The following is a 27,038-nucleotide window of genomic DNA, read 5'->3' on the forward strand; positions in this document are numbered from 1 at the left end:
GACCTCTCAATTTCAAACAAGAACCCTTTGAAAACTCCCCTAACAATTACTACACACTCGACCACCAATTTCACGTTCTAATTAATGCTCGAATCGTCCCAACTACTAGGAGCCTCCACGACGAAATTACGATTCCAATTATCTCTGGTGATCGAAAAGGAGCGGCTCGAACAGGTAAAGGGGAGACGACCAGTCGCGGACGAATCGAGATCGAGGGAAAGCTCGCGGAATAACCCCGCGCAATTAGCGGTCGTTAATGATTGCCGGGGTCCCGGATCGGGCCTCGCGGTGCTGCGCTAGCGAGGAAAGATGCGGCGAGATAACGGGCTACAGAGAAACTAATAAACCGCTTGAAATTAGTGGCGGTGGTGAACGCGGGTCTGGCCGGGAACGCGATTGAAAATGAAGGTGTAAGGGAACGTTATGGAGTGTACAGCTATCCGCGAACCCGTGGGAATAATTATGCGTCTATAGCCGCGGATAGAGTCGTCGCGAGGGCCGCGCACGCGCGTTTATTATACGGGGCCTTACTGGCCCCGCGTGCGCGCGTATCGAGCGGATAGGGATCTGGCTGGGAATTTTATTACAACGAAATGTTGATTAATGGAGAGTGATCCGCTGGAGGGAAGTAGCTACGACTGGAATGGCGTTGTAAATTTTGCTGAGGGTTCTTGGTATCTGCTGGGGACCGCGACGGGGATGTAGCTGCTGAAGGGAATGTGTTTTCTTTGGAGACTTTGGGGATGTAGAATGACAGAGGGCAGGATGTGGTTGTTAAGGATTGAGAGGATTGGTCCGAGGTACAAGATGGGAGTGGAATTTTGGATTAATGGAGAGTCATCTATTGGGAAAAGGAGCTTCGTATAAAGTATTGAGGCGTGTGTGTCGGAAACCCATTAGCACTAAATAAAATTCTAAACATACATTTTAACTAAGTTATCTACACTAATACTTTGTACTAATAAACGACGATTTACTACTTTACGAAGTCGTGCCTGCAACTATTCACTTTTCAAAAGAAACTATTTTGCAATAATATCAGACTATGCATCCTACTAGCAGGAAGAAAAATCTGCACCACCAAGAAATTTAATTAAAGACACTGTCCTGCGACTGTAACCCTTTAGTGCTGGCATTTAATCCCGTTGAAGGAAAACCACCCTGTTTTCTTTATATCGTAGAAAATGGTCTGAACTTTTATATTTTTATATGAAATTTTTTTTTTAAACAAACGAATACAGGGTTCAGGTAAATCAGTCCTTCTTCAATGAATAAACCTACTCTAAACATGTACTAAAAGGTTATTAAATAAAGATATTCAATCTTCGAATTTCTGTAATTAGAAACTGACTAATTGAATAACTTTATTTATTAAAGTCGCGGGACGTGACGATACAAAAACTGTAAACACGATCTTCCCTCGTCTACTTCAACAATTAAAAACTGCTCTTTCCCTCAATTCATCAACAAAAGTTCCACTTACGAAGAATTCTACCTTTCTTACACTACTACTTCTATTACAAGGGTCCTCCCTCGTGAAACGAAAGTTTCAGGAGTGACTAATATGGGAGGGGATTTTTCAGCTGTGAAAGGAATGCTGACCACGATTCCCCGAAGCATCGTCAGGTGCAGAGCAAAGGCTCGCCAGGCAGCGTAGCCTCGCGTACTTAGGACGTAGGGGCGTACAGGTTGGGTAGGAATATGAGTAAGGAGCCGACTGTGGGATAAAGGTTCATGCTCTCGCAGCAATGGCTGTGGGTGTGGGTGTAGGTGTGGACGCTTTGGTGCAGCGGCCTTACAAGGACGTCTGGACGTTCTAGCTTTCCCTGAGAGCTCTTTGCACACCTTGACTGAGACTAAACGCGTTAACGGATCTTTCGCGACGCCCGACGATGCTCGAATTACTTCACACGCTACTGACGGCATCCATGGGGCTCGTTTGAGTGTAGGTTTCATAGGCTGACGCGTGTAAGCATTGAGTTGAAGGAGGGATTTTGAGTTTCAAATAATAAGGGGATGTGGAAAGAAGAAAGGGGAAGGGATTTAGAGGAAGAAGCAAAGGGAAGAAAATCAAGATGGAATTACACTTATTGTGGATTTAATTAGTAGGTGAAGACGGGGGTTGTTCATTTTTGTACCTGGATATTGACCATAGTGGACAATACTTCTGCTACGAGGGAAAATATTGTAGTAGGGGAGACCGGGGCAGGTTGATACAGACGAATTATGTATGTAACTACATTTGAACGAGATATATGAATTTTTTAACTGTTTTCGTTTATATAGAGAAAAAGTAAATGGTTGTGTTCACTTTCCAATCCGTCTTAAGACGATATAGAGAATTTTATAACCCGAATCAGTTTGCCATCGCATTCAGTCTATTGAAGGTAAGGTAATTACGTTTTGTTATTTTGTTTATATGCTCTACATTTTTTTATGGACATGTTTGTACATAATGACTTCCTGTGGGGTAAGTTGATACGTTTCCTCTGGGGCATGTTGATACAGTGTATCAATTTTCCCCGACTACTTTTAATTGAATTTTTTCCTTTTATTCCTAGGAAAATGGTTCGAAATTATATATAAAAATATATGGTATTCTCTATTAATGTTAAAACCGCTGCGCTCTTTGGCGTTAGATTTGGGTCCCAAAAGATCCAGACACCGCTGCTAACGAATCCTAACTCCTCAATCGCATTCAAAATTCAACTGCACTCACCTTCGTTCGTGAAGCTCCCCTCATCGACGGTCACCAGCATGGTGGTGGACTCGTTGGAGCGTTCCCCCAGGAATCCCTCCAAAGTCTCGAAAGCAGAATCGAGACTCCCATTAGCGTCATCGTTCCCCCGTGTCGCGGTGTGCACGCCGGTCCATAGTATCACTAGGAATATCACTAGTAGCACGATGCTGAGTATCGCCGCGACGGTGGAGGCGCGATTCGAGATCCGCGACATGTCTGCGTCACCCCTGATCACCAGGCACATTTACACGCTTTTATCGTTCAGTGTCCACGTCAGAAGGACGACCCTGGCTGGTTCTGTTACACGGTTCCGGCCATTCAAGCGGTCAGTCGATCATCTTCCTGGCGACTGGGAGCGCGATGGACGAGGAGCAGAGGATCAACTCAAAAGGTCATTCGCCCACTGTGCACCACCCTCGAGTGTTCTTAGAGTCCTCGAGCTGAGATCTAGCCGCTCCTCTGCCTCCTCTCGGATCCTGCTTCCCTAGTCCAGTGAACTGACCAATGAAATCCACTTGAGATTTGTGGAATGCCCATTAAGAGACTATTGGTTGTTGCGGTAAGCTCCCTTTATCGTGTGTTGTCGGTGGCGATGCTTTGGGACTACTCAATAGACACGGTCCTTGCGTGGAGCATTTGTTTGGGGGAGTATGTTGGGGATGTTTTTGTTTGTTTCCTCAGGAAAGAGTCATAGTGAGGCTTCACGAGACATGGTGAGTTTGTGGAGGTTCTTTGTGATACGTTTGATCCATCGATGGTGTATTCTGGTCGTGGTGATAGTCTGTGGTAGATGGGCTTCAGTTTTAGTAGTTGGCCGTTTTGGGGGACCCTTTTAGCTCGTTACTGAAAGCAGAAAGATTTAGAGTTTTAGAAACAGAGAGATTTAGAAATTTAGTTTCTAATTAAAGTATATACATAGGACGGATTTTGACCAAATTCATATATTTTGTAGATCCTGGGAAATTAGGGGGGGTTTAAGTCATCACTCTGCTGGTTTCGCATTTGTTTAAAAAATATAGACAGTCAAAGGCTCAAATTTTACCGTATGGGGCAAGCACGTGAAGTACATCGTGGTCTTTAACAGCTTGTTACGAAGTCAATTTTAAAGTAATAATCTTAGGGAAGGTCTTATTTCGTAGAAGAGGCATCAAAGAATATGATCATATTTTTTTCGAATTTTTATGAACGCAACCTTGAATCGATATTTAAAGAACAAGAATTTGTTTATAACTTTTATAATGTAAAAAGAATTTTTCAGTGCAGAAACAAATTTATTCGCAAAGTCTAACCCTTCTAGATTAAAATAAGACCAGAACGACCTGCATCTAATTAATAGTTTCAAAGATAAAAATTAATTTACAAACCCTGTTTTCGCAAGAAACAGGTAAATCTCCAAACTTTGACGATCTATATTTTTTTAAACAAACCCTAAACAATCAAAATGATGAGTTAACACCCCCCCCCCCAAAATCCATAAAGATCCCCAACATAAATTGCACCAAGTTCACAGCTTCGCCAAAAACGACCCTTCAAGCACGAACGCTTCTAAGATCCGCAATCGCGTGTCGATGATTCAGCCGTAATTAAACCTAACCGTGAAAGTACATAGTTCCCCGGCGTCTCTTGTCGCACAAAGGCACATAACGAGGGAATAATGAGTAAAAGGGAGGAGACAATGTCGAAGGACAAAGACGAGGCGCGTGGTTCCAGCAGCCGCGCTGTTAATGCCTCCCCGGTGATGAGGTCATCGGCTGAGGATGATTTCTTCCCGCCGTGCCGTGCAATTTAGCCGTGCGAATTACCGTGAAACCGATTCGCGCCGCGTTAAAACATTTACGACGCGCCGCGTCGTTCTCTTATCTCGCAGGCTCGCGCGACACGGTGGACCTACCGCGCAAAGAAATTCCCGATCGTATCTTCGCGACGAGACGAGATGTGACCGGACGAGACGGGGCCAGAGACGAGGAGGGTGGCGATTAATCGACGCTTTCGCTGATTGGATCGAGCAGCCGCGTTAATTCGTAAATAATCGACTCGCGTTTCGCCGTAATTGAGTTGAAAATGGCCTGGGTCTTCTACAGGACGCTCGGATGAACGCGCTTACATCGGGGGAAATGTATTATCTTCATTACGTCGCAGCAACGAGGCGAAGTCTGAAGTCAGAGCGCGGAGGCTCTGCGCAAATGAAATGGGCAGCTTGCGGCGAGAGGGGTGCAGCTCCGTCTTTACCAACTTCGAGTGGATTAGAAAAAAACTGTTTATAAAATTATCGCTTTGACTTAACATTAAAAAGAGAACACTAAGCGAAATATATATTTTTACCCGCGATAAGCAGCAGAGTTATCGACTTGATAAGTTCTTATTTCTATTTTTGGCGAAACAATATTCTGTAATAAAAATAGAAATATATTAATATTAGAAATATTATTTAGAGGTGAGTGATGTTTCTATTAAAAGTATTAATATTATTAATATATTTCTATTTTATTATAGAACATTGTTTCGACAAAAAATAGAAATAAATATTTCTAACATAAATATAATATTTCTAATATTATTTCTAATATCAACGGAGTTCCACCCCTCTTCCTCCAAGGTCCTCAAATGTAGAATCAAATTTCATTCCCGTGGGAGTTGAGTTTAAGCATTTTTACGCGGCACGAAAACTGATGCGAGGAGTTTGGAGAAATTGGCGGAAATCTGGGGAAGAGTTTATTTAGTAGACAGAGTTCTGACTGCGGTATGGTTTCTTTGAGCGATTTCAGTATGGAATGTTGCTAAATTGGCGATGCTTCTTTTTACTGGAGCTATTTTATTTTCTCCTAATGAGGAGGTTGACGAAGAATCGTTAAATTTGCCGCGTTGGTCTCCGTTGCATCGAGATCAGATGATGGGAATGATAGATTGTCGTCGATTATAGAAGACTGATGGTACCGACGATCTTGAAGAAGATGTGCTCTTCGAGACGTCCGATCTTTCTCTAACGAGACTCTTCATACGTCCGAAGGCAAGGAAGGTGTTTAGAAATTCTCTCTTAAATACCCATCTCATTTATTCATCATCTTTGTCCGCAGCATTTCCTCTTCTGCTCTTCACATCTCGATTGCCTCGTTCATCAAAGTGAAAGCGAAGGTCTTACAATGGCCACAGAATATACCCATTCACCTCTAATTATTTAAAACAGCACATCATCCGGACATCTTCGACTATTATCCTAATGAATTAATGTGTTCATCGATCTTCGAGCCTGCCGGCTTGATTACCGGATATTATTTCGTAAATTCTATTCGAGATACTGTAGTCAAGACGAGACCCTGCTGGAGTTTAGAATCTCCGAAAGGAACATTCTTTCGGAGTGATTTGCAGATCGTCTGCGTTGCGACGCAGTCACTGGATCCACGAAGGAATCGAATGTTCGACAAAAATAGCGGTGGAAATTATTTCACGCTTGCACCGCCGTCGAAATAGTTCCTACCGAATCTCGGTTTGCGGCTACGGTCGAGCGCATGGCAACCCTTTAGCTCTGATTTACGGCAACCAGCCACGAATCGTCTTGGGCAAAGGGAAAAAACTCACGCATCGAAACCGTGAATTGGTCGATGCACGGCGTCTTTATGGATCGTTAAGAGTAATTTAATAAGCTTGAATTAGTCTGGGTGGCTTTGGAGCATTGGAAGCCGACCGAATGGAACGATGATCGAAACGAGTGCCTTGTGAACGAGATCAGTATTGAATTTTGAGAGACGATGAATATAAACGAAGGGTAGAATATTTAATGTCTACTTTAAGGTTTACTAGTCATTTTTATGTAAAAAGGAGGTCTCTGGGCTGACGACACGTGATTGCAGAATTATCGCAAAACTTATTATGTAGTATTAAGAATTTATATGTACACGGAAGATTCAGCAAATTAATTTAGTCTAATTTTATTGAAAATTAATTCAAAACTTTGTAATTAAATAAGTACTAAAATAATTTAAAAAGTACTCAAATAATGAGAAAAATACTGAAGTAATTTAAAAAGTACTCAAATAATGAAAAAAAATACTCAAGTAATTTGAAAAGTACTCAAGTAATTAAAAGCTAATTTAAAATTACAGGCTTTTAAATTTTTAAGTTGTACTTTCTGAGTAAATATTTTACTTCTCCACTCCACTTCCCAATAATTGAATGGTATACCTAAAGGTACCAAGTTTGCTCTAATCTCAACTTTTATCATAGCGTCAATATTAAAGATTCTCCCGCACCTTGAAAAAAACCCAAAGTTCTCTAATACCTCATCCACTTCCCCGAATTAAAATTAATAACAATTTAAAATTTAAAATTGTCTACTAACAATAAGCCTTCCTCGAGAATATTAAATCTACTCAAACAAAACCCATTGAAGTTTACTTTAATTTCCCAATTAAACTTAAGAGTTCAAATATCACAGGGTGGGTATTTTCGCGGGAAATTCAAACTGGCTTACAAAGACCTCGCTATGATGAAATTTCAAAATTAGTAACTTGAAATTCCAATACCCCACTGCTTCAGACCAACGTGGAGCCCGATTCTACAGGTTTCTAGCGGGTGGACAGACCTGAGCCGTGCTCGTAACTTATCGAGACGCACAGTGGAGGGTTTTAACGACCCGAATAAAAGCGCCAGACCTTGTAGTTTTGCGGTTCGCGCGCAACATAGCGGCTACTATTCTCCGCGGCGCTATCGCGGGCCTATATGAGCGTAGCCGTAATGAAAGCTAGAGGGGAGCATTATAGAGGCGCAGTGTAAGTCTGCGGCTAACGTCGACGATGCCGAGTGAAATATAAAAGCGGCGTTCGACGTCGGGCTGCTGACCTCGGAGTCGCTTAAGGTCTGGGTCAAACTATTCTTGTCGCGTACCTTTCCTAGGTTGATCCATCGATCGATCAATCTCTATCTGCGGATTTCTGCCTGCCCCTAACATAACGACGCGGAGTTTCGTTAACGCGGATCAATCACCGCGCGTCGATGTTTCAGCAATAACTTCTATCGCAAACATCCAACTACAAGTGATTTCTATGTTCATTCTTTGGTCGTTACGTATGCAAATTTATGGTTCAGCGGATCATTAGTGAAGACGTTGTATATCTAATTTGGGATTTTCGTAAATTTGGTGAAACTGAATGAGGGGTTTCTAATGGGAATCGGTAATAGGATGAGATGTTAAAAGATTCTAATGTGTTTTTTTTTTAATTTAAGGTAGATGTAGTGGAACTGTTCGTTTTTTATTGGTGTTAATTAGTTACCTGCTTGTCAAATTCTGATATTATGTTAGGGCTTGTCTTTTAAATTTTCTTTTGCAAAGCACTGTATGCTGTACTGTCAGCAGAATGCAAAATGTTAAGAGAAAGTTGCATGAAGAAATAGGAAAAGTAGCAGTCATATTGCACTATAAGTGGCAGTAATTACTGTAAAACGATGAGGAAGATTTATGAAACTAAGGGTGCCATTAAAATTGTGGAAACTAGGAGAACTACTCACTTTCAAGAAAATGTATCACATCTTAGCCGAAAAGGGATCAGAAATTTTGAGCCTAACATGATAGTAATATTTTCTGTATTAAAAATTATTCAAGCATCCTCTTCGCTAGTTAGTTTTCATAATAAAACTAAATAGAATTATTCAATTTTTCATTTCTAAGATAAAACTGTTTAAAAAACTATTCAACTATCCAAGCCTCCTTCTCAAAAAATTACTTTGGCCGATCAAGTTCTACCACGTAACAAACTTCGTTAAAAACCCTCGATTGAAATCGTAAAACGCGTAGACCCGCAAATTTCTAGCTCGTGTACCGCCAAGCTCCTCCGATTTTTCGCCTCGCATCTCCTCTTTCGACATTACACGAGCTCGGCGAGGCCTTCGTAAGCAACGGGGACCTAGCGTGCGCGAGCGCGCGTTAATTTTGCATTCCGAAGCATTGCGAAGTAACGTGACACTCGTCGCCGATCTTAGATCCGAACGTGTCCGTTTTGAATTCGTTAATATCGCCTAGCGACCGTCCACTTTGTTCCTTCCTCCTCGATGAATTCGAAACGACTGCAATACAGCCGCCTCGACTTCGCAACGCGTGGCAAAAAGTTCCATTCGCTTCGAGCAACGTTTGAAATTTAAAGGATTTTAAATGCCTCCATGAGTCCTGAATTTTTAAAAATGTCCCCAAAGGCCATTTTGTTCCTTAACCGACGTATGACACAAGTTGGCAATGGGAAATACTCTTAACACGCATGCCACGTGCAGGCACACGCACATCTAATGGGAAATAGTCGACTCAAAAAACTTTCAAGAGTCATCGGGACTTCTGTACCATTTTTCAGATTCGAATAAATTGCCCGCGGACTCTGGGAATTTGTATTCGAAGGAACTCGATGGGGTCGATGACTCGAGTGATCGAAAATTTCAGAGAGCGGATTGAATGGTTATTAATTAATTAATTACAATGTAATTGTATACAGTGTTTCGTTGTGTTGGGAGACGTGTTTGAAAATTTGGTATTGGGGATCGAAAGGAGATACGGAGGGTGTCATTAGAATTTCATGAGGAAATATCAGTAAACGGAGGCGTGTCGAGGATACTCCAAGGCCACTTGCATTTTCATAAATGGAACCTCTGGTAACTTTTTGTAACGCAGGAACCGTGCGGTGAGACTTTTTTGTGAAAAATCTGAAGCTACTCCAATACCAACCATTAAGTATAAAACCAGAGACTCAAACATATTTATTTTTCTCTTTAAATTAATTAAATTGATAATTCTTTGCTTTTTAAATTAACCATAAAAGAAACCATAAAAAGTGATTTTCATCACACTGAATTATCTCGATAAGTGTCCCAACAATTTAATTTGATTTATTAAAAATTCAACTCATAAATATTATACACTAACAAGTGGTTAAAAAAAGAAGTTACCGTGGTGTTAAAAAAATATTTCGTAAACCGAACAATTCAATCACCGTTACCCTGAGGCGCATGAATAATGCATACCGACAATTTGTTTAGTTAATAAAAGGAAATGGAGCGCAACACAGATTCACTTTCGAAATCGCATCGTTCAGCCTCTGTCATGTTGTCGTCGGTTTTTGATCGACTTCTGGATCGACTAATAAGAAACCGAGAGCCTCGATTAACTTTTATTTACGGCCTTCGGCGCTCATGCACGGGAACACGAATAATTCACAGGCCAAAAAGTCAGGAAAAAAGCTGATGAACGGAACGCAACGTGGAAGAGAATAATGATTTTTGCGAAACCTGCCTCGCGCGCGGAACTTCTGGATTTGCCGGATTTTTAGCACAGCTGGTCGAAAGTTATTCGAGATGATAATTTGGAAAACGGCTGCTATAAATAACACCGCGGGCTAATCCGTTCCGATCGAGTTCGTTTCGTGTAGTCAACTGTAGTCAATCGAGTAAACCTTAAGCATTAACAATTATTAGGCAATTGATACTTAATTACTTAATTACATATAACAAACATGTACTTCAATTTTCAATTATAAAGCTTGACAAGTGGATATGAAAATAATATTAATATTTCTTAATAATTTATTAGAAATTCATAAGATCTTAGAAGCTGGAATAAAAGTTCCACTGTGCAATGCCAAATACCTTTTTAATTTTTAATCCGTGAAATTTTCCAAACCCAAAAATTTAGTTATATTTGACATGTGTTTTTTTTTATTGCAAGAGAAATTTGAATGAAAGATTTCTGTGGACGATAGGAAACTATTGGAGTAACTAGGTACTTCCTCCAAATTCGAAGCTGTACTACTCTTCTAGGCTCCATTGAATGGTTATTTTGTATTTTGTTAAGAATATTATGGAAATGTTTAAATTAAGCTCATTGGTAAAAATAGCTGAGAAATTAATTTTCCTGTGATATCCTCGAAATGCAAAGAATCAAAATTGGGGAATTCTGAAGAGAACCATCTCGAGTATTTTTGAAAAATCTATTTTCAAACACTATTTGGAGTAAACCTGTCTGCTTGAAACAGAGAATTTTTAGACCTTCCACTTTTTCCGCAAGGTCGTAATTCCCAAAATCGAGTCAAAGAAGCAAAGAATTTCGATCTAATTCAACAGCTACTCGAACATTTCGAACACCGCACAAACTCTGCGAGCCAAAGAAAAATTTGTGAAGCTTCTTTCATTCTCCAGCCACGAGATTTCCCAATTTTTCTAGCCGTTACATAATAAAGAAAGCGTAGTGCGGGTAATAAAGTCCACGCGGAGCGACACGAACCAGAACGCGGTTAAATTTAAAACTGCTATCTCTCGCACAGCACGTGCGATTGTCAATGTCAATGATAGAAAGAAGATTTACGATCCTCTCCGCGGCGTCTTACGCTAAAACTAAAAAATATATAAATATTACGCAAGCACCGCGCGCGATAACAAAGCTCCGAATCTATCCTAACATTCGTACTAGCTGCTTCCGAATCGTTCGCACCAATCTGTGAATACTTCGTTTGAAAATTAAGAAATTTGAAAAGAAGAAGAAATCAAGAGGTGATAAAAATTATATCGCACTAAGTAGTAACTAAAATCTAGTATATCAGTCTCTTTCTTTAACGAAGAAATTAATTCGCATTACTATTATTATTATATTAAATAAAAATTATTATATTAAATATTATATAAATAATGTTGATTTAAGCCAGAAAAGCTTTGCATATCTGTTTCTCCCATTTCCAACTCCACTTCCCCAAAATTCAAAGCAACACGAACCTTCATCGCCATTTTTAAACCAACTCGACGTAACCCTCAATATTTAAAAAAAAAACGCGCGCCAGAGCCACGACCACCCTTTTCAAATTCATCCCTCGATAAATTCAAAAGCTCGCGTCCACCCTCGCTGGTGAGCCTCTGAACTTAATCTCGCGTCGTAACGTATCACCCACGGAGATGTAAAACTAAATGATCCCAGGCCCGTTTAAAAGATACACTCGCTGGTGTCTCGAACTCGTCAGTCACAGCGATTGCAGAGATAAGATCCTCGTCGGCTTAAGGACCGAAAACACTCTGCACGTGTGTCTACCGATTTCTTAAGAGCCACCGACTAATACACGCTGGAAAGAGTGGAACGTCACTCGAGGCTCGAATTCGCGTGGAATGGTCCACGTGTTTCTTAGCGTGGCACCTGATCCCCAACGTACCTCGTCCGAGCTCCGATCAGTGGGCCAGAGATCGGTGCATCGCGCCACGGAACCACCGAGCCCCTGTCTTCCTCTCTCTCTCTTCCGTGTCACTTGGCCACGCCGGTGTCGTTGGTCAGGGAACTTGGCGACCGTGGACGAAAACGCGGTTGGAGAACGAGGAGAGAAGCGTAGCGGCTCGGCCGTGTACCGAGGGCAACAACGGCAGGAATAAGGACACAAACGGAATGACCGAACCGTGCCGCTAGCGCGCACCGACTGAACGCGAGCGCGAATGGATCTCTGGTATCGACCACGGCCACCGAACTCCCCTAACACCGCTACCCCCACCACGCGCCAGCCGGAGAACAGAATTGGCCGTGTACAGATGAATTTTTATCTGGAAGCTGCAGCCTAAGTCACTGTTTACAGCGAGACCGGCAAGATGCTGTGATCGATGAATGCAACGGGGGATAGTTTTTTCTTTAATGTGTGCTTTGCTTTTTGGGGGAGTTTTTTTTCAGGTTTGAAATCGGTCCACTTCGCGAGCTTTTCACCGCGAACCGGGAGGATCTTGGGAGTTTTGTAATTTAGCGGTGGTTGAAATTTTGGAGTGGTAGATAATGTAAGGTACTGTTGAGTACTTACAGCTGCATCCTTCTGGTCTTCCTGGAATCAGAATATGAATGTAAAGTGAATGAAACTGTTGTTCTTTGTGCGATAAGTGCAGGGAGATTACCTGCTTTTTTGAGAGAGGTTTATCTTGCATACAGGTGCGTAGGGAGGATGTCCTGTGGCTGGTGTTGTGGGGTTTACAATTAGTGTGAGTTGGGGGTAACAGGTGTGAAGTTTGAGTAGATGATGATTGAGAATAATTTTGCGTCGTAAAATTCCAATTTTACTATTTCGTTGAGATCTCAAGACTCTGTAGGTTTAAGTATTATTAGTACTGGGGATGGGTTTCTTGAAACGTTGAGACCTCGAACCCCTCGAAAATCAAGAAAGTTTCGACTTTCGAAAATTCGAAAGTTTGCACTTTTTTCGTGATTCGAAACTCTCGAAAGCCAGATAAGAAAATGTAAAAAAATCATTGATTAAAAATTTTGTTCGCTTCAATTCTTAAAACAAAGTATTCCACTTACAAAATAGAATCAGCGCGTCAAAGTTTCCAGAATTTCGAAGCCTTATAGAGTTCCGAATTAGAGCTTTGAGAATTTAAAAATTAGCTTCGAACCCACCCCTAATTATTACTAGCGTGAATTCTTTTATCACCTGTTGGATATAATTCGAAGGCTGTTGCTCGCCATCTATAGTTACAGTAAGATATTCAGAACTTGATTCCTCCTCCACGATACAACTTGAGTAATTAATATTGTAGCCCATTCCTCCCCTTAAGGGTACGTTCATATTGGAGCTGCGATAGACACTTTAAAATCGTCGATCAGACGGCGATAAAAGCTGCTGAAAAATATATTTCTTTGGTGCGTTTATAGTAGAGCTGTAATAATAGCACAGTTTCAGTGGTTTAGGGTTTTGCAAAGATGAACCATTTAAACAGGAGTGATTTAAAAGAAGAATTATTATCGTCTTGAAATTCCATAAAATGGTACATCTGGTACATCATACTGTGACTTGTAATTAGAGAGTACAATTTTCGGGGGAGAGACGCCCACTAGTAGCGTCACAGGGTGGTATACATGCGCGGGCACATTTAAAGTTCGATCGAAGAGGGCACCTGTGATATTTGTTCTAGCACAGTAGCCAGTCGGAAGCTAAGTAGGAAATAGAAGACAGTAAAAAGTATAAAGTGAGCGTGAGCATTTGGAAATTCTTGAAAGTTCTTGGCTCATTTGTCAGCTAATAGAAAATGCGACGTGTGCGAGGGTCTTTGGTAAGTTGAATAGAGTAGATTTCGTGGAAGAAAAACAACGAGCTTCTTGAGGTGCTCTTAAACGCTATCTCAAGCGGTGGCCTTGTGTGTCCAAGTCATCAAATGAGTTTCTCGTGTATTATGGGACTCCAGAGACCCAACATTTAGTGTATCAAAACTCTTAATATACTAGTGGGAAAAAAACTATATACAACGTGACCTTGAGTTCATAATTGTTTCTTAAATCGTAACACATGTTTTTGATTATCGTAGCTTTGTAATTCATTCCTTAACGAGTGATGTAGTTAAACACAGTGGAAATCGTACCAAGATTATAATGGAGAAGTTGTGAGTAAGGATATGGGAAAGAATTTCTTTGTAGGCCCTCTGCCTCGCGATGCAAGACGCGCAAGTAGAAACGCCCAGTATATGGTCAGACGTAGAGCAACACGTTCTCGCGTCTAACGTTACGCTTCAAACGGACTTAGAAATATGCCACTAATAAACGAACCATTTTGATGCTGCATATTTTATTTTTATTTTTATTTTTATTCTCCGTCTTTAGTACACCTATTTTAATTACCTACATTGGATGGTGAGGATCACATTGGAGACATCATTTTTGCAACAAAATAGTGAACGATTCGTATATTTCGATCAGTTTCTTTCTATTATAATTTTGGCATGGTCTTGACTGTGTAGAGTCATTCTAGTGATAAAAAATAAATTGCAAATGTACATATTTATAAACGTATATTATCGTTAAAAATAGAGATAATTTTGGAATAAGTTATTTGGTTTTATATAGAAAGTTATAATAACGTGACTCTACGCTGCGTTATAATAACCAGATGTTAAGGTGAAATAGCTCAGGTACCCCGGAATGTTTCGGGGAAATTATTAACTATGAAACAGGCCTCAGGCACGGAGGGTTGAGGGAGGATTATTATTTAGTATAACTGTATTTGACCAGGCAAAATCTTTTGTTGTTCTTCTTTCGCCTGCTTTCACCTTTTCTGCTCTGCTTTCTCTATTTCGAATTATCCTTCTACATATCTCTACCCCAATCATCAAAATAATTTTCACTAACAATCAGGAGAAGACAGAATATTGATTATGGTGTATAGTTCATTTACTTCCACCAGTTTTCTGCATTCACTGGTGCATGTTGGGTTGCAAATACGATACAATTATCTTTCTCTTCTACCTAATAAGTGTAGTTATTCCACGCAGGGATAACTGCTACGGTAAGTTTTAGTACCGCGTATTATTATCCATTGCAAAAAGTTGAGAAAGTGGATCATTGAGTGCAAGACTTTGATTAGAGCATGTCGTTATAAAATTGTTGTTTATTCCACTACGAAGTGTCTGTATACGTGTACATCTGTGTGAAATAAATTTGAATAAACCAAACATCTGGATTCTTGCAACTTCTTTGCAACTATGAGATAGAACGAAGTCATTGAGAAAGGGTGAGGACATAGGAAGAGAGAAAATCATTTTTATCGTAACTGTATATTTTCATTTAGAATACATATGTGGAGCTATATAGCGAATAACATCAAAATGCACTAGCTTCAATAGAAATAAAATATTAATATAAAAATGTTGAGTAGAGCGCTGCCAGCTAGTAGTAAATGAAACTTTAAATTAAAAAAAACAATCTTTTCTACGAACGCCAGTAAAAACATAATTGGTCCCACGTATTTACAATATTTGAATGCACAGTAATAAACATAACGATATTTATTTTCTAGTTGATTAAAATTAGATGCTTCTAGGGAACGATATTCCACTGGCGACTTAAATCTGCATCTGGAATCTATAACATAAATCATATTAAAAAATAATTATACAAATTCTGGTTTCAAGGGTAAAGAGGATCTCGCGATTTTTTATCGTTTCGAATAACATCCAACTATTTGAAACTTTTAACTGACCTTTGTTGTGAGATCATCAACACACGCCACACGAATACGAGCTGCAGTTGCAGGTGCATCGAATCTGAAGTAGCCATTGACGCCATAATCTTTACGTGCAGATTTAATGGCTTCCTTTATCGCGAAGAAAACGGAAGATGCAAGGAACAGTGGTGGTTCTCCAACAGCCTGAATATATTTGTATCATAATATTGCAAGAGGATATTAATATTTTAAAATGTTCCTATGCTTCCAAGATATTACATTTGGTTATACTACGTATCAGTGGTGCACTCAAGATTTAATCTTGGAGGGAGCTGACTTGAACAGATAAAAATATTTTTAATGCGAATTCAATAAAATTCATTAGGTGAATAGAAAAATTTATTTAAAGAATAAACTCCAGTTTTCTTTTCTTCTTACAAAGCCTCCCCTGGCCCCCTCCGGGTGCGCCACTGCTAAGTAGTTAAATTAATTGCTCATTGATCAAATACTCAATTCTTCAAACTCGTCTCTCAACACAGACACACTGATTGAAATCAATTACCTTGGACGAGTAAACGGCCCTAGGATTTGAAGCCCCCTTCAATAAAGACACATTGAACACCTGAGGGATGTCTGTGAAACCAGGCAACTTATATGCACCTGGTCCTCTGCTGCACACAACTCCATTTCTTAAATACACCATTTCTTCCAGCGTGAATAGGCCATACCCCTGAATAAAACCTCCCTCGATTTGACCTATGTCAATTGCAGGATTAATGCTTTGCCCTAAATCCATTACTATGTCAGTTTGCAGTACCTGAATGCGAAATATAGATATAATAGTACATAAAATAATTTCGAGCTTTGAGTGAGTCCATTCTATCTTGCATGCCTCATAAAATTCGTACTTGATGGTCACCAGTCAGACAGTCGATTTCAACTTCTGAGCATCCAACCCCGTATGTGAAGTAATTAAATAGCTTTCCAGAGTTCGTTTCATAGGAGTATCCTATGTCCGGCGTTTTATAGAAGCCTGCAGCAGAGAGGCTGATCCTTTCACTGTAAGCTGTTGCCACCCACTCTTCCCAAGTCCCAGTTGGATTTTTATCCATTACTGGCTGCAGTCGTTTCAGGATCTTCTCGCAAGCGTACTGAAATTTCGTTGCAGCTTTCCATAAAGACTGAAGATATTTGTTCTTCAACGAATCTTTGCATAAACGTGGAACGAACTTGTGACCAGTTAATGATGAAATAAAATTTTCGATCCATTTTCATAGTTAATAGTAGCTTTATATCGCAATGAATCACGGGATTCCCAGGAATGAACAAGTGATATCATCGTGGCAAACAAGATTTTTAGTATTCAGGTTAAATATAATTTTTAAATTTTATTTCCGCCACCATGGTATATGCATAATATTAGAGCAAAATCGTATTTTGTAAGGATAGATTTACTCACCATAACAGCCATTCCATTCAGATCCGAACCAGCGCTAGCTGCAGTAGCAGACGTATTTGGCACTTTGTCTGTGGCAGTTTCCATTATATGTATTTTGTCTACTCCTATTTTTAATGATTTACTGGCTACCTACATGTAAAGAAAAGAAAGCATCGGATGTTCAAGGAATATATTAACAGGTCTCATTAGGAGTGGATGTAAAGAGACATTGAAGGAATGATGAAATAAGAACGTTAGGTTGAGTGTTATAATCAAAAATAAGGAAATGCTACCTGTATCATTTTTGTGTGTAAACCCTGGCCCATTTCAACACCGCCATGACTAATGAGTACGGACCCGTCTGTGTAGATATGCACAAGTGCTCCCGTCTGATTTAAAAAGAGCAGAGTGTAGGCGATGCCAAATTTCGTCGGGACTATTGCCAGTCCTCTCTTCTTATACCTGTTCTCTCTATTGTAATATCGTTTATTAGTATTAGGAATCTGGATTTGGGAAATCTAAAACTTTAATGATAAAACTGGAAACTAAGAAACCTACTGATGTGCAGACGTTCATTTTATAATGATCTGTTTCTCCTGAAAATTCTATTTCCACTAGTCGCACAACGATGAATGTAAAATTACAAAATATTTTTTCACGTACATAAGTTGTTAATATGATTTCGCAAAAAAGAAAAACAAGAGCTTAATTTATGATGATAGCACAGACATAAAAGAAGATGTAATACTATAAAAGCAGAAATTTGTATTTGAATATACCTGTTGTACTTTTGGACTTTAGCCAGTCGCTCATTATAATTGGAAGATAGCATACATTCTTTCCAGCAACGACCTATCGTGCAATTAATGAGTTCCTGATTATAATGCGTCGTGTCTCCTTCTCTGTACAAATTCAATTCCGAAACCTGAGGAAATTACACTTACTTCAGCTCTTTCAAAATATTTCACGTCACCGCGTATACAGGATGGTCCACGCAACCTGCAACCCTCGAAAAACTTCTAAACTATGCGTTGTATGACAAAAAATTCTACAAGAATTGTATAAAAACTCTTGTATAAAAAAAAATATACATTAGAAATTATTCGAGGTGTGCAATTTGCGTGGACCACTCTATTTAATAATATCGTAAGATATCATACCTTAACAGGGGCTATATTTAAATACTCTGCGATGTGTCTCACAATACTCTCACCCACAAACATCCCTTGTGGTCCTCCAAATCCACGGAACGCCGTGTTCGATGTTAAATTCGTCTTGCACACGAAACCATAAACGTCGCTAACTGGTATTTTATAAGCATTTTCAAAATGGAACATGGAGCGTTCTAGAACCTACGAAATAAAGAAATAAGTAAATAAAATTAATACGTTTCTGGCACCTGAAATCAAGTGCAAAGATGCCAATCATTAAATTAAACTCACCGCGTAAGAAAGATCGTACGAGCAACCAGCGTTGCTGTAAATGTAAACCTGCACGACTTTAATCCTGCCATCGTCGTCAAATCCAACTTTGTATTTAGATAAAAACGGATGCCTCGTTCCAGTTATCATTATATCTTCGTCCCTGTCTAACATGCAGCGTACTGGTTTCCTTAATCTGTAAAACGAAACTGCTAAATACCATTATATTACCAGAAACGTCAAGTTAAATTTCCTTCTTCTCCTTTTTAACACTTTAACAGGCACTGCCGCGTACGCGTGATTCCACGATTTTAATCTATACCTCTCCGCGAGCCTAAGAATGCAATTTTGCTTCGTACTAAATAAAAAATATATATTTATTACTCATAAAGCTTCAAACTTCAAAAAACAATGCGTGGTTGGAGAATTTGATAAAGATCGGCAGTGGGTGTAACTGTTCAGTGATACAGACTTATTGTATTTTAAGAAGTATACATTGTTTATTTCGTTCGAAGGAACGTGACGATACCTGTGCGCGGCAAAAGCAACCGGAAGTGCGAGTAACGTGGAACGCGACTCTTTACCACCGAAACCACCGCCTAGTCTCTTCACCCTTACGGCTATCTTATTGGCGCAGGCGTTCAGCATACTCGCAATATGCTTTTGAATTTCGCTGGGATGCTGAGTGGAGCAGTAAACTTCCAGCTCGTCCTCTTCCTTGGGAACCGCTAATGTAGCCTGCGTTTCAAAGTAAAAATGCTCCTGCCCCCCAGTTCGAACTTCTCCCTGAAGAATGTGACGCGACTTGGCGAACGCTTCTTCGGGGTCCCCGTTCTGAATATGTTTCGGTGTTTCATTAAAGAAGGAACCGTGCTCAATGGCGTCCTGGAATTACGAAACGAAGACCATGAATATAAAAACCTAGACTTCGCGAAGCAGTGCTTCATTCAAAACTCAATTTCTCTCACCTCTATGGATATAATCAGTGGCTTTAGGTCCTCATACTGCACCTCAACCATTCTGGCTGCTTTCTGAGCGATGGATTGATTCACTGCGACGACCGCCCCGATTATTTGCCCATAGCAGGTCACCTTCAAAAGCAACACACTTAATTTATGCAATTTGAAAAAAATGATCTCTCCGAGATAGATTCTTGCTTGTCGTCTGCAAAGATTGTGAGCAAAAGATGGGATACATAATTTTCAAACTTTGATTGAGACTTTGAATGCAACCTATTCAAAATTTGATAAACATGGCGTGAGAAGCGTGGTCTACCTTCTCTGATGCGAAGATCTCTTCATCGTGGAATACAGGGCCGTGATAACGTTGCTTCTCTGGTATGTCTTTCGCACTGAAGAAAGCGACTACGCCCTCCAACGATAACGCCTTGCTCTCGTCGATACTCAAAATCTTCGCGTGAGCTCTGGTGGACAAAACTAATGCTAAATAAAGCTCCTCGGAAAATCTGTGGATGTCGTCGCAGTAAATCGCTTCCCCCGTCGCCTGTTTAAGGGCGCTGAGATGGACCATGGGCCTTCCTACTAAATCGGTCGTGTCCTGATTCTTTGGAACCTGATGATTAACATACAGAAATAAGTGTATATACCGAAGTGGCGCTTGGTAAAATTGTTGTATACACCATGGGCTGTACTATAATGGCCCAGATGAAAGCTTAGTAATTGTGATACTTTATAGAGAAGATTTGAGAGAGAAAAAGGATTGGAGTACAAATGAATATGGCTGATTTGCAATTTGGTTTGCAAATTTCAGATAATTTACAATCCTTCGCTTTCAAAGATTTGAGAAATTATTGTTGAGGGTAAAAGAAGACTCTTTTAGTGAGATAAGGGATACGTAAAGACAATTTGTTCAGAGATTGAATAGACAATCATATACCTCTTGAAAATATTGCGAACTCTTCGGTTCTCTGTAATGGAATCCATCCGCCGCGCTTTCGATTTCCTCAGCCAACGACAACCGGCAATCTGACAGAGCTTGGAGTTTCTTAGCTATGTGCAGAAAGCCTTTAAAAAACAAACTGCGAAATTGAAGGGAAACATTAATTCTGAATCTTAAGCTCGTGTTTCTTCGCAAGTCTTCGAGTTAGATTCTGCGTGACTGATTAGTTAGAATTATAAGAGTACCTACTTATTGTTAGTAATATGTTTAGTTAATTTAATTCTTGTGAATAGAATTATATGTACCTCAAAGTAAGAGATTTACGATACTTGACCATTCCACCAGGAACATTGTCTGGGAGAGGGAGTTCATCCAGCAACGAGGAGTAGACTGTTTCTAAAAGGGTTTTGTTCCATTTCCTGAAGCAGTTTTATGATATCAACAAGTGCGCAATTATCTATAATTTCCATTGACGCAGTTATACAAATAAACGAAATACCTTCCAACCATAGTTTCACAAGTTCTCCTAGCTAAGACTGTCGTCGGGGCCATTCCACCGAACGCCAAAAATGCTTTATGCACGATATCAGTTCCAGGCTCGAAAAATACATTTAATGCCATGTTAACAATAGCTATGTCGTCGTCTCGTCTCCTTGCTTGCTTATACGCAATGAAATATTGGTTCTAAAAAGAAATTGACATAGTTACCGTAAAACGAAGATCACACTTTTAAGTTACAGAAGAAAATTTTCTTTCTACACTTTTTTTAAGACTAAGTAAACAGGAATACAATTAATATAATTTTATGGTAAGAATCGATAAATTTATTTTAAAATTGATGCTACTTTTTTACCTCCTTTGAGAAAGGTATTTGAATTGAAAGTAAAATCTCCTCTGGTAAAACGATGTTTTGCCTGTAGCCTTTGAAGAAATTGTGGTCCATTGGAACAACTCGATTCCCATTTTTTAAGCTGGATAGATTCAATTTTACTCCAGCTGCCATGAAAATTGGATTTAGGTCCGATATGGGACTTCCAGTCATTACATTCCCACCCACAGCCTGTTAAGAATTAGAATATTCCATTAGTTTTAACTTAAAAAGTTCAGTTAAGGGCTGAATAATCAAAATGGATTTGTTAAAACGCAAAAAACTCACAGCCACATTCCTGATTTGTTTACCAGCAAACCAATGCAGCATGTTGTTTATTTCACTAAAGATTCTCGTTTGGTGTTCTGTAAAATTAGCAAAATGTACAATAATGACTGCAGAGAGACTAATTTTAATTTATGAATCGCGGTACATGTTTAACGTCTTCGAAATTAATCAATTACCAGGCTTCTTATCAATTTGGCATTTCAAAGCTTTTTCCAACTCCATAAGTGTAATACTAGAGCCCACGTTCATCGCTTCTGAATACTCTTCAATACTTCGCATTTCTTTGATCGAAGTAGGTTGAATAAGAATTGGATAGCACTGATACTTAAACTTAACTTCAACTCCTAAAACGGATACAACAAAATTAATGTATCTTTTTAAACGTAATTTTGATAGTAGGTACATCAAAAGTATGTTTCAAATAAAAAGGAAACGCACCTATCTCTGTATTTCCGCAAATAATCTTTGCTTGCGGATGTTGTTCCTTTAAACTAAGCAGTTCGGTAAACGTGTTCGGTCTGTACCAAGCAACATTTTTCCCTTTAATAACTAAATACTCTTCGTCTAAATTCGGGGAAAGCTGTAGATTCAAATTTATTACAAAAACATTGTCAAGTTGGGTGAATGAATAGTACAGTACATTTAAATATCTCTAATCTAATAATCTGATTCGCGATGATCAATCCTAGGTACAGTAACTTCCAGAATTGTCTGTTTTTTCGTTAATAATAATATATTAAAAAATATAGGCACAATTATATATTTTGTACATTATTCATTTTTCATTTTTCATTAATAGGTATATTTTTTACAATTGACAAAGTGTAATGTAATGGGTTTATGAATAATAATAATAATAATAATAATAATAACAAATGTCAATTAAATGACGAATATTAACTTACATGTAACTTGGGTGGAAATATAATTTCTTGGGAGGAGTCGTACGGACGGAATTCTTTCGAATTGAAAACCTGTGTCGGCTCTGAAAGAAGTACTTTTTTACAACAATTCTCCCCCATCGGGCAATCCCCATTTGGCAAGGAATTTTCCCGATTCTGTGACGCCAGTTGCATTTGCTCCCATTCTTCCGTGAATGTTTTGTAAGCCTCTATGATGGGACGGTATCCAGTGCATCTGCACAGGTTTCCTACATTTGTAATTAGAATTACAATTTTACCTTATGATGGAACTATGATATTAAGTCAATACTTTTAAAAATCATAATCACTTCATTGATTAATATAATTATATAAATAAAAAGCACTCTTTGTTAATTTATCCTACATTTGTTAAAGTTTATAAGTCATTATGGTTTCGTTCTTTTCTTATTAAGGGGGGACTAAATCATATAATTCTGAAGCACCATGTACAATATCTTACGAAGAAATACTGTGACGATTATTGACTCAAAATTGCCTTAAAATTGTTAAGTTTGTCAGTAGCTTGGGAAATATTCCGCTTTTGTACCTTGAAACGCGATTTCAAGGTCCTTCATGCTGGGCTTAGGGGTGCTCCTCAGCAACGCGTACATGGACATCACGATTCCTGGTGTGCAAAAGCCGCATTGCGACCCGTGTGCTTTTGCGATACGTTCCTGTGCAGGGTGAAGTTTCGTTTTTACACTTCCGATACCCTCCACCGTAGTCACAGCTAAACCGTGGACAGCGCAGACTGGTGTTAAACAAGCGTTCACGGCCAAATGTCTACGATTGTAATCGGGCGAACAGTCAAGGGGAATAATTTCTTCCAACTGTGGGTCCTCTGTATATTGAAGCCATTATCCAGAAAGAACCGAATATTAGTTGCTTTATCTTACGAATAGCTAATTGAGCTTAACATAATTCGATAAAGTTTAGACCCACGTGCCTCGTATTATCGAAGCTATACTATAAATGCTGGTATTTAAAAAATAACAAGTGAAGACTTTCTTGATCGTTTAGGAATTTGATATTCGAAATGTTATATCTGAATGAAAATACTTGTCTGTGGTTTCGAGTTTCGGTTTTATTATACAATAGTAGCAGAGAACGAGACGGAACAGAAGCTCTGAATAGAAGAAGTAATAGAACGATAATATTTATAGCAAAGTAACAAAATAAATGCTTAAAAAAAAAAATGATTATTTTCAAGGGGTTACAAGTTCGATTTTATCTCTACTCGGACTAAGTACCCGTTCCCTCTTCAAATAGGTTCGTTAATCAATATTCCTTTTCTACTTCCTAGCATTCAATCAGAGATTAAGAATAGATTAGATTAACGATTAAAAGGATACGTAATATGTCCAGTCGCACGATCCAATTTTGAGATCATTAGGGTGCACGCCCCGCAACCACCTTCTGCACAACCTAGTTTCGTACCGGTTAAGTGCACTGAATATTGCAGTTAAGGATCTTTGTAATTAATATCAATAAACAATTATATCATCTCCATACAGGGCCGGCGCGAGGCGGTTGAGCGCGTTCCCTGGAATCCGGCTCCGCGCTTTAAAAGGCCCCGCGATCCAGGAAAAAGTCGTCGTAATTTTTGCGGGGCCCTATGCATAGATATTTATGATAATAAACCCAGTCCCGCAAAATTTCACGCGGACCCTGTCTCCATCTCCTACTTTCAATACACTACTCTGTTACCGTTTCAGAATTTTTATAGGATCTTTTAAGTTCAATGAAATACGATTTACTAGAAAGTTTAAACGTTACATACAATTATATATCTCAGATTGTACTATTTGTATTAATATTGGTATAATTGTTTGAATTTCGGATTAATAATTGCTGGTAAACATCTGTCAGAAAAGGATACGCTTGTTTCTTAAGTACCATAGTAAAGTCCATTCTGGGTCTACATTGTCATCTATTATCTATAATTGTAACGTAAGTATTTGTAAAGTGAAATGAAAACATGTAGAATTGTTCATGATTCGAAATCATTCGGCATTGATTTCGGGTGAAAATATTGTCAATAATGCAAATCAAGAAAGTTCAGAATTTAAAAATATTATATTACGCACTATAAGTACATGGAAGTACCGTTTTTATAATGTCTTCTTTCTATTTTATTTAGTATTATAGTAGAATTTCTTATTAATTTTTTAATACTTCTAAAACGGAAGTATTGTAATCTCTTGAATATTTAACAACGAAACGGAATGGCACACCCTGTATATAATGAGTGCATTTCTTATAAATGCGCATTTCCAGTTTAATATAATATATATTTAATAATACACGTACCTCCTTTCCATTTACGTAAAATACCAATGTGTGCGATTTTCTCGCGTGAGTCGAGTTATTAGACATCGTGGGTTTAGATCGAATAGCAATTTCTTCCTTCGACGCGGCCTACTCCACCTATCCCGTTAAATAAACGTATATAGATAACAGTACCAAGAACTATTTGTTTGTAAACTGATAGCTCTAATATAAATCGAATCCTCGAATACACGCGATATACTCTAGAGAACATGAATTATTATTCTTGCTGTTAAAATAGAAAAATTTTATAAACGCAAGATGTTCTTATCTTATGTCCTACTAACAAAATACCCGCGCTTCGCTGCGGTATAAATTTGACTTTCCGTTCTTAATTTAACATTTAATTTTAAAAGTAAATGCACCGCCCTCTGCACGTGGATTTGGGAACTATTCTATAGCCTATAACAGTCCCATTAAAACAGATTCTTCTGGTGTATGGATCATCGAATTTGGTTCAGTAGTTTTTGTTTTGCGCTTTCAAACATACGTACATGGCACGAACATTTTTATGTAATGGTACAGAAATAATTTGGGTTTCAGATTACTTTTCATAAAGTATACAATACTTCCAACACACAGAAGAATTTATCACACACCTGTAATGGAACATCCTGTATATGGAATGTAGCAAAATGCATTGAAGCTCATGGAAAAAATATTGAAATATTTGCTTTCAGTAATAAAATAATTGTATTTATGTATTTCAGCTGCATTCCTCCTATGTACACATTAGATTTAATGTGAATTTCATTACACGATTCACCATATGTACAGCGTTACAGTGACATCAAATTCAGACCAACTATATTATACTGTTTTGTTATTAACGGATTCCACGTTAATAAAAATGCTGGGTGGATTTTTTAACATATATACTTGTTCTATCTCAAATTCCATACACTGTTCCTTATCTGAAGCATAGGTGCAAGGGAAATCTCAAGTTGGTTACAGAATCCCTGAGGAAAGATTGTATTTCTCAAGAACTATCACTACGCATATGTAATACCAATCAATTTTAGTTTTCATTATGTATAAATCAAACAAGCTAGTTAGATACACTCGAATCCATTACACCATCAGAACTTCAGACTTATCAAGGAGAGCTGAAGCAGTTTTATTTACAATATTCACCACTGGAGGTACATACACATCATACACATAAGCAGAGATACTTGCAGTCCTATCGAGAGCTATCTAACACAATTCTTTTGGAATGAGTATTGCTTAAGTGATGGGTGATAAGAATGACCTATGCCTCTTACAAGAATTGTAGCAAACAACTATGGAGAGAAAGCACAAATTAAGCAATTAATATTGCCCTGGTCGGCACGAATAATTAAAGCAGACCAGGTAATGAAAATCGATTGTGCCTGTCCAAAGAAACCTTATGAAAGAAGAAAACTACAGTGCGCTACTTTGCCTGTAAATGCTATACTGTGCACATCATACAATCATTCCGTGTGAACATTCTCCATCTAAACAGTTTCTTGCAAGCTAACAATCGATAAACATACGCCTATCGCGCAATAAACAATTCAATATTGAAGAAGAAAACTTTTACTGTATCCCCTCTTTTGAAGCAATGCTATTTCACACCTAATCTACAATCGTTTCCTAGTCAAATGATGATCTGTATTATACAATAAACATTCTATTGTAAATATCTGTTTCGTCAGATTGTTGTTACGCTTTCAGAAAAATTAGGAGAATTCCAAAACACATTTTCCCAGGAATATATCGCGGCGCTATGCGCAGCAACGCAATATACGTATAGTACGCACACGATTATAGATGGAGTGCTTAGGTCACACTGTTTCTACGACATAGCATTTAAGGTAGAAGTAGACGAAAAGCGACGTGAATATGATTATTTAAACACTCACCTCTTTGCAATCCAAACTGTTAACTCGCTAGGAAGCACTCGCGTGAAACTGGATTGACCAACAACGGACGACTGACCATTAGGTTATCGAATAAGATATGTACGATTCATGTGTGACGTTTTATTTAGAAGGCATGCTTACGCGAGTGAAGACATTTGTCCCTACCACTGTTTACTCTTCAGATGCGTTTTAATTCCTGGCCTACACGCGCAAAACCATTTATCTAAACTTTGTATTCCATTCCAAGAGAAGTGGGTCTCTACAAATGATTGATAAACTGATCAAATCGGTTAGATATTTATTTACTGCTTATTTTGCAGAAGTGAA

At 38.8% G+C, this 27,038-nt stretch overlaps 2 protein-coding genes across 5 annotated transcripts in view; both read right to left on the bottom strand.

The window, feature by feature from the left end:
- The window catches only part of LOC143376524 (A disintegrin and metalloproteinase with thrombospondin motifs 15), a 133,889-nt gene extending 121,706 nt beyond the window's left edge, over positions 1-12,183 (bottom strand). For all 3 annotated transcript variants that reach the window (XM_076826993.1, XM_076826992.1, XM_076826991.1), the window contains exons 1-2: positions 11,908-12,183; positions 2,720-3,583 (exon numbers count right to left, since the gene is read on the bottom strand). In XM_076826993.1, coding sequence (XP_076683108.1) covers positions 2,720-2,984 — 265 coding nt within the window. In that variant the 5' untranslated portion in view covers positions 2,985-3,583; positions 11,908-12,183. The remainder of the gene's footprint in view (positions 1-2,719; positions 3,584-11,907) is intronic.
- Positions 12,184-15,255: 3,072 nt separating this feature from the next.
- Positions 15,256-26,985, bottom strand: Ry (xanthine dehydrogenase rosy). 2 transcript variants are annotated; one of them, XM_076827070.1, is made up of 26 exons: positions 26,853-26,953; positions 26,712-26,759; positions 24,808-24,924; positions 24,377-24,434; positions 23,850-23,946; positions 23,045-23,280; positions 22,480-22,724; positions 22,013-22,154; positions 21,751-21,918; positions 21,575-21,651; positions 21,272-21,478; positions 20,918-21,102; positions 20,724-20,837; positions 20,416-20,557; positions 19,795-20,091; positions 19,488-19,610; positions 19,049-19,404; positions 18,541-18,715; positions 18,259-18,450; positions 17,878-18,023; positions 17,392-17,569; positions 17,120-17,248; positions 16,569-16,811; positions 16,223-16,477; positions 15,697-15,864; positions 15,256-15,578 (listed from the first exon to the last, which is right to left on the bottom strand). In XM_076827070.1, exons 3-26 carry the CDS (start codon positions 24,871-24,873, stop codon positions 15,534-15,536), a joined length of 4,044 nt encoding a protein of 1,347 aa, XP_076683185.1. In that variant the 5' UTR covers positions 24,874-24,924; positions 26,712-26,759; positions 26,853-26,953; the 3' UTR covers positions 15,256-15,533. The 2 variants fall into 2 exon arrangements, with proteins under 2 accessions (XP_076683185.1, XP_076683184.1); XM_076827069.1 differs by having other exon boundaries at positions 26,712-26,985.
- Positions 26,986-27,038: the final 53 nt, after the last annotated feature.

Source organism: Andrena cerasifolii, chromosome 14, assembly GCF_050908995.1.
Source record: "Andrena cerasifolii isolate SP2316 chromosome 14, iyAndCera1_principal, whole genome shotgun sequence".
In the NCBI taxonomy this organism is placed as follows: domain Eukaryota; kingdom Metazoa; phylum Arthropoda; class Insecta; order Hymenoptera; family Andrenidae; genus Andrena; species Andrena cerasifolii.